The 11,060-nt window shown below is 41.3% G+C and overlaps 1 protein-coding gene across 1 annotated transcript; it reads left to right on the top strand.

Annotated features, from left to right (window-relative positions):
- Positions 7,669 to 10,661, top strand: LOC8081579 (la-related protein 6C). The gene is made up of 9 exons (XM_021454744.1): positions 7,669 to 8,201; positions 8,312 to 8,393; positions 8,551 to 8,645; positions 8,763 to 8,834; positions 8,975 to 9,054; positions 9,198 to 9,279; positions 9,440 to 9,487; positions 9,583 to 9,651; positions 9,746 to 10,661. The coding sequence occupies exons 1-9, from the start codon at positions 7,761 to 7,763 to the stop codon at positions 10,337 to 10,339; spliced, it is 1,563 nt and encodes a 520-aa protein (XP_021310419.1). The 5' UTR covers positions 7,669 to 7,760; the 3' UTR covers positions 10,340 to 10,661.

Raw genomic sequence — 11,060 nt, 5'->3', positions numbered from 1 at the left:
GGACTAATTAGGTTCAAAAGATTTATCTCGTCAATTTCGACCAAACTGTGCAATTAGTTTTTATTTTCGTCTATATTTAATACTCTATGCATGCGTCTAAAGATTCGATGTGACAAAGAATTTTTTTTGATGGAACTAAACAAGGCCTTGGAGTATCTCCTAACTTAGGGCCGGTCCTTTTTTTTAAGATTCTTCGCTTCTGCTTAGGCCCTGTTTAGTTCCCCACCCAAAATTTTTTCATCCATCCCATCGAATCTTTGGACACATGCATGAAACACTAAATGTAGATAAAAAAATAAACTAATTACACAGTTTAGTTGAGAATCGCGAGACGAATCTTTTAAGCCTAGTTACTCCATGATTAGCCTTAAGTGCTACAGTAACCCACATATGCTAATGACAGATTAATTATGCTTAATAAATTTGTCTTGCAGTTTTCTGACGAGCTATGTAATTTGTTTTTTTATTAGTTTCTAAAAACCCCTCCCGACATCCTTCCGACACATTCGATGTGACATCCAAAAAATTTTCATCCTCAATCTAAACAGGCCCTTAGAGCAGTCCCCTCATTTAAGGCCACTCCTCTCATTTATGGTCACTCCTACTCTTTCGAGGTTCTTCGCTTCTCACGTCGAATTTAGGCCTTGTTTAGTTCACCCCAAAAAGCAAAAAGTTTTTAAGATTCCCCGTCACATCGAATCTTACGGCACATGCATGAAGCATTAAATATAGACGAAAGCAAAAACTAATTACACAGTTTAACTGGAAATCGCGAGACGAATCTTTTGATCTTAGTTAGTCCATAATTGAATAATATTTGTCACAAACAAACGAAAGTGCTACAGTACCGAAATCCGAAATCTTTTCGAAACTAAACAAGGCCTTATAGGATGGTTTCTGACCGAGCACATATCGTCGCCCGTGTGAGGCAATTCAGCTATCACCTAAGGTCTTGTTTTAGTTCACCCAAAACCAAAATATTTTCAAGATTTCACGTCACATCAAATCTTGCGGCATCTGTATGGGGCATTAAATACAGACGAAAACAAAAACTAATTACACAATTTATCTGTAAATCGCGAGATGAATCTTTTGAGCATAGTTAGTCTACGATTGGACAATAATTGTCAAATAAAAACAAAAATACTACGATACTTAAAAACTTTTCACGTCTCCAACTAAACAAGGCCTAAAGTCGATTGCATGCCACCATGCATGTCTGCTCCGAGAGCTAGGTCTTCACCGTTCACCTTGAAATCCAAAAAGTTTTCAAAATTTCTTGTCACATCAAATCTTGCAGCACATGCATGAAGCATTAAATATAGACGAAAACAAAAACTAATCACATAGTTTGACTGTAAATCGGGAGACGAATCTTTTGACTCTTTAGTCTATGATTGGACAATATTTACCAAAAACAAACGAAAGTGCTACAGTATCGAAATTTAAAAAATTTCCAAATCTAAACAAGGCCCTACTCTTGAATGGTAAGGTAGCGAGAGATTGGAATGAGGAAAAGAGAGAGGGCAGGTCACCTTGGACGAGCATGACTGGATCGAAGATGTGGGCGCTCGTGGAGTTGGATAGGCCATGTATGCTGCCATTCTTTTTGCCACTCGATCATGTGACAGGAGAGGTGTCTGGAGAAGTGAAGAGAGAGCACACTATGGTTTTTTAGGCTTATCAAGTGGACTCAGGCGGATGGGCCTCGGTCCTATTTACTCAAGCATGTCTATCTATTAATTTGTTTCTAGAGGTGAAGTATGTCTTCGAAAATTATTGCTTATTAATTCTAGAGACGGGAATAACTTTTGCCCTCCTCTTAAAATAAAAATAAAAATAAAAAGATCTCTCTCCTAAAATAATTTTTGTGGCAGTGAGAATCGGTGGTAAACGGTATATAAAAGTTGGCCTATATACAACAAATCTTGAACTAGAATTTTTGTGAAACATACAGATGCAATTGTATATTACTGTATTTATGTGTGTCATGTGCGCGCGCGTGTAATCTCTTGTTCCTCATGTCAATCTCTCTCTTTATGGAGTAGTAGCTTTCCTTGTCACGACGGCTTTATTTTCTACTCTTGTCGCTAGAGATATGAGTATAATAATTAATAGTAGTACATTAGAGAATGGAATAAAGGTGCATGCATCTGGGGGTGGGTATTAGGCCAATCTCAATACATGTTTTATGAGAGTGTCATGCACATTAAATAGGGTGCCACATAAGCAAAATTACTGACTTGGCAGGATCATTAAATGAAGGAGTTTCATCAGATGAGAAAAGAGTTTCATCCCCATAAAACTCCTATGGCTCGGTTACCTAGTTTATAGTCTTGGTAACTGTGCCATGAAACTATGCATTGAGACTGGGCCTCAGCAGTTTTAATCTGCATATATCGCACCGTACTCGATCAAGCATCATGCTTTTTTTTACAACAAGCAAGGATCTCTACTCTGTTTAATTGAAGGTGCAATGCAAGGACTGGAAAGTAAAATATGATTTTAAAGACATATATATGTGCTCTTACCATATGAACCATATGATTCATCTTGAGATATGTGCACACATCTCAATATGAATTATATGGTCCATATGCTAAGAACACATGCCCTTAAGGTGGAAAACCCTCTAATATACTTATACTCTCTCCGTCCCTAAATACTGCTATTTTTAGGAGAAAATTTTGTCCACAAATACTGCTATTTCTACTAGCATACTCAGTCCACCAGCCCATTTAATTCTCCTCGGAACTTCCGTGGTCCACAAGCCCATTTAATTTCTTCTAGGGAGTAGTACTTTGGCGCATAGTAATTGTTTGAGTCTGTTTAGTTGGCATTAAATGCAGCTCGTTGCAACCAGAGAACCATGGCTTAACGTGCATGATTAAATGGTGGAACCTAAATTAATTGAGAGTAGAATGGTCTTTTCTTTACCACACTAATCTGTCTGAAATCTGCTAGAAATAGCGGTAGTTGGGGACGGAGGAAGTACTTCATTGCTCATATACGAGCACGCTCTCTCACAATAAATTCACGAATAATACTTTCAGCCATAACTTTTCAGACAAACAAACTGGCTATAGTTCTTACTTACATGGGGACGTGCGCTAATTTGCCTACGGACCCACTCCTGCTTAATTCCAATGCAAAAGCAATGCAACCCTATGTGGATATGGATGTGAACGTGAACGTGTGAACTCATCGGGCCGATCGATGTATATGTATTTATATTTTTTTTGTCTGTTTATATGCCAGTCACACTGAATCATGTGCTACTACCTAATTCTCTGTCGCTTAAGGCCTTGTTTAGATACACCCAAAAACTCAAAACTTTACAAGATTCCCCGTCATATCGAATCTTATGACATATGCATGAAGTATTAAATATAGATAAAAATAAAAACTAATTACACAGTTTGTCTGTAAATCGCGAAACGAATCTTTTAAGTCTAGTTACTCCATGATTAGACAATATTTGTCAAATAAAAACGAAAGTGCTACAGTGTCAAAATCCAAAAAAAATTTGCATCTAAGGCCTTGTTTAGTTCTGAAAAATTTTGGGAAATGGACACTGTAGCACTTTCGTTTGTATTTGACAAATATTATCCAATCATGAACTAACTAGACTCAAAAGATTCGTCTCGTCAATTTCGACCAAACTGTGCGATTAGTTTTTATTTTCGTCTATATTTAATACTCCATACATGCGTCTAAAGATTTGATGTGACGGAGAATGTAAAAAATTTTGCAAAATTTTCTGGGAAGTAAACAAGGCCTAAACAAGCCCTAAGTTCAGTCCAACACCAACAGATTTGTGTTATATTCAATGCATTGAAAACCTAGCTTTAAATTTGATGGTCACCTGTACTATGTGTGTATACCTTGCTCTTGCTGGGTTTGGTAGGGGTAGCTGCCTGCTGAAGTTCAGTCCAACAGATTAGTAGTAGGCCTTGTTTAGTTCTAAAAAATTTTGCAAAACAGGTACTGTAGCACTTTCGTTTGTTTGTGACAAATATTGTCCAATCATGGATTAACTAGGCTCAAAAGATTCATCTCATCAATTCCGACCAAACTATGCAATTAGTTTTTATTTTTGTCTATATTTAATACTCCATGCATGCGTCTAAAGATTCGATGTGACGGAGAATCTGAAAAATTTTGCAAAATTTCTTGAGAAGTAAACAAGGCCGTAGTATAATAATCAAGGCACCGAATTGAAGAGAGGAACCAGCAATTCATTTTCCATTCATTCATGATCCATCCACCACGTGCCCCCATCTCCATTTGCTAGCTTTTACTGTTTGTTTACGAGTACTTTGTCATCCTCTGCTGACCTGGCATGCAGCTCAAGAAAGTACAGAATCCTACAGTGTTCTCGCAAAAAAAATAAATATAAGAAAAGGAAAGGAAATCTCATAACCAACCGAAGAAATAAACATGGGCCTTGTTTACTTCCAATTTTTTTTCAAAATAGGAATAAGAACACTTTCGTTTGTATTTGATAAATATTATTTAATTATGAACTAACTAGGCTCAAAAGATTTGTCTCGTCAATTCCGACCAAACTGTGCAATTAGTTTTTATTTTCATCTATATTTATACTCCATGCATACATCTAAAGGTTCGATGTGACGGGAAATCTGAAAAATTTTACAAAATTTCTAGGGAACTAAACAAGGCCATGGTATGCATACACATCTAAGGCCTGTTTAGATTGGGGATGAAAAATTTTTGGGTGTCACATCGGATGTGTCGGAAGGATGTCGGGAGGGGTTTTAGAAACTAATAAAAAAATAAATTACATAGCTCGTCAGGAAACTGCAAGACAAATTTATTAAGCATAATTAATCTGTCATTAGCATATGTGGGTTACTGTAACACTTAAGGCTAATCATGGAGTAACTAGGCTTAAAAGATTCGTCTCGCGATTCTCAACTAAACTGTGTAATTAGTTTATTTTTTATCTATATTTAATGTTTCATACATGTGTCCAAAGATTCGATGGGATGGATGAAAATTTTTTGGCTGGGAAACTAAACAGGACCTAACACAAGCAATAATGCCAAGCTCACTCCCACCGTTTAAAACAAGGAAGATAATGAGTCAACCCTGGGTCAGTTCTTGTGGGCCACTCCACTCATCACAAGTCACACTCATTTAGCCCAATAACAACCGACACAAGGATACAAGATATATGAATCTGTCAGTCATTTAATAATATTTTTATTTTACAATAAATCAACAAACAATACTTTTAGTCATGACTTTTCAGCAAACGAATAAACTCCTTCTGAACTTCTATGCTGCCGTGCACTAGGTTAAGTAGGAATAATTACTAGTGGATTGCTGCTTCCTCCTGCCACGTATACAAAGTCCATTTAGTGGAGCACTAATAAGTCAAACTCTTATATTTGAATAATATTTTCCAAGTGATATGACCAAATTCATGACATAGTACTATATAACTCTTTGTTTTGTATCTTTTTCTATATATGGCAATGTATTTTACATCTATTACTAATTATATATAAACTACTACTATCATACTAATAAGGCCACATCGATATCCTACTAACAGATTTGTAGTTTTCAATACTCAAAGGAAAACACTTGGGAGTAACCAGGACATCATTCAACGTAGAGTCAACTTGTTAGCTCGAATGAACTTTAAAAAAAATAGAGTAACCCAACAATGCTAGTATGAAAAAATATACAAGCATAGACACATGAATCATAGAAAATTATGTGAGCTTAACTTAGCTCTTCGTGAAGAAGGCGCTAATTTATAATTCTCTTTCTTACTTACTCAATTTATATGAACTAGCTCTTTGAACAGTGCTAGCTGTCCTGAACATAGTTAGTGAGCATCACCTCATCCATTAATATTTATTGTGTCTGTGTTCACAGTTGGCACTCTGACATGCAGCATTCAGTACTAGCCCGTCATTCAGTCAACTATCAACTCGGCAATCTTGGTTGGAATCATCTAAACTCTGCTATGTTAATGTTGATTCGTCTCACAAATTATTCTCTAACTATATTTTTAGTTTTGTAAATAGTCTATATTTAGTACTTCATGCATGTGTCCAAATATTCGATGTGACGAACGGTAAACTTACCGCACTCAACCAAACATGCCCTAAACAATATCAATGTTCTCTGGAGGTCTTCCCTATTTCAACAGCTGCCTTTAGGAACTTCACCTTGTGTTGAGTATATGGTTGAATGGCAATAAGTAACCATGAGTCATTATTTGGTAGATGGGATCTATACTTCTTAGGATACATTTGTGAAGAACTGGAGATGTACAGAAACCTACAAGATCGATAACAAGAAATGCCACTTTAGAAAAAGCTCAAGAAATGGCTAGGAAGGATGTCAGAGAGAGCATTAATTTGGTGTTTTGCGATCACACTTTGCCATGAATAGGGTCCTATAAGATTTTGAAACATGGAGACTATATGGTACATATGCACGACGTATAAGATGAAGACGGTGTTGGGCTCTATGACTATATAATCAAGATGGGGGTTAAAGAGCTAGCCTAGGGAGAAGGAATACCAAAGTCATAATCCACTTGTGTTGTAAGAGTTTCTCAAGATATATAGGGAGATTGAAGATAAAGATTAAGGGACATGAGAAATTTTGAAACGATTTTGTGGAACATCCGTGGGCGTAAGATATAGCGCTAGCTAGTTGTTTAATTGTTCTGGTAGACTTCATTTGTTGGATTATATCACTTGATTTGATGAGATGTGACGAACTATGTTATGATCGATGAACTATATATATATATATATATATATCATTAAATCCAGACTATATTTGAATTTTAATTTTAATTTGGGTACGCACACAGAAGAATCAAAGAGAAATAATCCACAAGCGTATGGATATCGGTGAGCACTTCACCCGGGAAATATTTCTAGAGTATCATATTTTTATCCACATAGAGAAAGCATGCGATGACTAAACAAGTCTTTTCATATTTGCATGCATAAATTTAAATATGGCTCTTCATAGTGAAATCATAAACAATTTATTATGTATTATCATGTTGCCAAATGCATATATACAGATGGTGAAAAAGATGGAGTAAGGGTCGGTTTGACAGGACTTCTCTCTGGCTCCGGCTTTGGTGTCTCGAGAGGAGCCCTACCAAATGTTTTTTCTGAAGAACCGTTTTTAAATAAAAAGTAAAAGGAGTCGGAGTTGTTTTGGTGAAGCCATAAATTATTATGTCTTTTTCAAAATAGTTCTGCCTCCTCATGAGAAGCCATGCTAAATAGGCCCTCAATGTCCTGATCTCAAAAATAGGAGAGCCTTGAAATCGAAGTGAATGGCTTTGATTTGAGGGCTTGCATTGGTTGGAGTTGGCCTGGCCCTGCATCTATAGTCTGCATGTGAGACGTAGCTAGCGTGCGAGCGGTCAACGGTCTCCGTCGTCGTCTGATGATAGCCAGAAAGGAAAGGAAAGGAAAGGACGTCGTGGTCGTGCATGCATGCGCGCGGGTGGAGAAAAACGCTCTCGCTTCACAAAATGGGCAAGAGGTAGCCAACCACTGGTCTACCCGGCCTCCCCATGTCGTCGTCGTCGCCGTCTCCTTCGCTGATCGATCGATATGTATATATATAATTATAAATAGACGTCTTCCTCTGCCCCTGCACGCCGATCGATCCATCGATCGGTTACGTACTTTGCCTCTCGCTCGTCGTCAATTATAACCAATTAACCGACCACCACCGTACGTACCGCCATGGCACAGGAGAGCAGCGACGTCGTCGTCAAGTGTGCCACCAACAAGGCCGCCACGAGCGACGAAGACGGGGCCGCCGTCGCTGCCGCGGTGGCGCCCCCGGGGCCGGCAGCCAGCGCCAGCGCCAGCGCCCCCGCCACGCCCTTCAAGTTCAACGTGCACGCGCCCGAGTTCGTGCCCATGTCGCCGGCCGCCGCCAGCCCCATGTCGGCGCCGGCGGGGGGCTACTACTCGCCCTTCATGCAGATGCAGCCGGGCCTCGCGCCCGCCGACTGGAGCTTCTTCCATGAGCACGAGCCCGTGTTCTTCATGCCCGACTTCGCGCACGCCAAGTTCGGCGCGGCCACCGCCACCGCCACTGCCGCTGCTGCTGGGAGCAACAGCGCCCAGGCCAAGGGGACCGCCGCCACCACCGACGTCGCACAGAAGATTGTCAAGCAGGTAGGTGCCGGCGCCCTGTGCTGGATTATTATTCTCTGATGCAAAGCAAATGCATGCAAGTCACCATTGACCAACGAGTCCCTGTTGCACTTGGACACATACACGTACAGGTTGAGTACCAGTTCAGCGACATCAACCTGGTGGCGAACGAGTTCTTGCTCAAGATTATGAACAAAGACACAGAAGGCTATGGTAAGTAAAGTAGTAGCAGTCTCCCAGATTAGAGATTGTGTCACAATGTCAGTCAGACTGAGACATCTATCCTAGCTAGAAAAAGCAGGCCAATAATGTTCAGTTCAGGCTGCATTCTCAAATTAAGTGACTGAACAATGAACCTTGTTTTGCCCAGTTCCCTTGTCAGTCATTGCATCCTGGAAGAAGATCAAATCTCTTGGGGCAACTAACCAGATGCTGGTGAAGGCTCTTCGCACCTCCACAAAGCTTGTAAGCAACAGATGTCTGTCAATATGAAACGAAACGAAACGAAACCCTGCTAGCTTCGTATCATAGATCAAACTATGATAATAATGAACCTCGATCGCTCTTTGGTTCCTTGTGCAGAATGTCAGTGACGACGGCAAGAAAGTTCGGCGCAGGCAGCCATTCACGGAGAAACACAAGGAAGAGCTTCAGGTCAGTGATCAGCCAGTGGCTTGGCTCTTCAACTTCAACCGTGTTATCCGATCCTCTCAATCTACGAATTCTGACCCAACATATATATGCAGTAAACAATATAGTAATACACAACTGAAACTCGTGTTTCATTCCTGCAGTCCCGCATGATCATAGCGGAGAATTTGCCAGAGGACTCGTCTAGGAACAGCCTCGAGAAGATCTTTGGCGTTGTCGGAAGGTCAGCAAGGCACACATACAATTTCTACTACTCAAACTGCACACCACACACATGCGTTTCAGATACATACAGTAATGCATGCAGCTAACACTGACAGTAATGCATGCAAGTGATGAACTAACACTGAGTGCCATGCAATGCAGTGTGAAGAACATCAAGATATGCCATCCACAAGAGCCTAGCACTGCAAGGGCTTCCAAGTCCGACACGCTAGTGAGCAACAAGGTATTTCATTCATTCATCCATCCATCCATTCACACATGCTATATATGTGCTCTCTCTAAACTGAAGCATTAATTCAAGGCACCATATATACACACAGGAGGTTCACACTAACACTCTTTTTACCTTGTTTTTTTACACTATCTTATCCTAAAAATAAAAGATGCACGCACTTGTGGAGTACGAGACGTCACAGCAAGCCGAGAAAGCAGTGAGTGCCTTACCTAGTAATTAATTTCCCAGGAACAGGGAATCTAATTAATTTGATTACCTTTGTCTATCTATGATGTGTACCATATATACCAGGTGGAGAAGCTGAATGACGAACGGAATTGGAGGAAAGGGCTCCGTGTCCGCACAGTGCTCAGGCGCTCGGTTTGTTTGATCCTCGAACTTCATTTCCTCTCCTTGAGTTCCTTATCTGCATTCAGTAAAAACTAATGCATGCATGCATGTTTTGGTTTTGCAGCCCAAGTCAGTGATGAGGCTGAAGCGGGCAGACTTCGACCACTTTGTGGGCTCCGACGACGACTCGCCGCACTCCTCCCAGATGTCATCCGACTCGCCAACAGCAGACTACTCTGCTGCCGAGGCGGCGGCGGCGGCAGCAGCAGCTCATGCTCACGCTCACGTCCAGCAGCACCAGGAGGATCAGCAGCAGCAGCAGAATAATGGTGGCAGCAAGCAGAAAGGCTGGGCTCGAGGACGAGGGACGACGAAGCTGCACATCACGGCGCCGCAGAGCCCGCAGTCGGCTCCCGCGGGCATGGCCGGCCACTTCGATCCGTCCAGCCCCCGCACCTCGTCGTCGTCGTCCCAGAAGCAGTGCCCGTCCAGCCCCGGCGGCAGCAGGCAGCAGCAGGTGTCTGCTGCGGCCTCTGCCTCCTCCCAGAAGTGCCCCTTCAGCCCCAGGCAGCATCAGCCTCATCCTCCCCAGGGCCCGAGGATGCCCGACGGCACGCGCGGCTTCACCATGGGCCGGGGCAAGCCGGCGGCAGCAGCACCACCAACGTCGCCGGCGGCAGCAGCTGCGCGAGCGACTCCTGCTCCTGTCCTTGTTTAGTTTCACCGGCCTCTCACTTTTTCACTTCCTCCTATTTCATTTTTTTTTACTCTGCCTGTCTGTTTGGCTAATGCATGAACTCTGTATCTCTACAGATACAAGCGGTTGAGCTTTCCTTTTTTTTTTTCTTTTTATTAAGGTTGTTTAAATAAAGTTGCCTGGCTGCTGCTGGCATACTACTGATGACGGGCTATATTTTTTTAGATAGATAGAATAGAAAGGTGTTGGGACTATATATGAAAATATATATTGCCTGGAACAGTGATCAACGTTTTATTCCCTTTAACAATAAAGAATTACCATTCCAGTGTTTCACTTCCAACAAGATAACTGCACAGCAGTTTCACCAAGAATGGAGGTTAAACTTGCATTGCTTCACATATCATGTTTTGCGACCGAGAGCGCTGAGTGCATTGTAGACCCAAATGCGATGCTAGATCAGATATAGTATTTATATATGGCGCATGACTGAACAAGAATTGCACTTTATCTTAGCTTTTCCCCCTGTACTCAGCTTGTCCAAAGTCCAAAATTGCTACATATGAACTTTTCTCCTGTTTATTGTTCGGAAAATGATTTGCTGATGCTCACCTAAAAAATTCTGTCTCCCCCGGCCGCCCCTAATTGATAATGTCGCGAATCACCTCCTAGGATGGAAGGGGCCTCCTTAGCTTGATGACAATGGTTCGAGTGGTGCTGACTGCAACTCTCATTTATCTTG

The sequence above is a fragment of the Sorghum bicolor genome, chromosome 2 (genome assembly GCF_000003195.3).
Source record: "Sorghum bicolor cultivar BTx623 chromosome 2, Sorghum_bicolor_NCBIv3, whole genome shotgun sequence".
In the NCBI taxonomy this organism is placed as follows: Eukaryota; Viridiplantae; Streptophyta; class Magnoliopsida; order Poales; family Poaceae; genus Sorghum; species Sorghum bicolor.
Note: the sequence above shows the minus strand (reverse complement) of the source record. Positions and strands in the feature narration are given on the sequence as shown.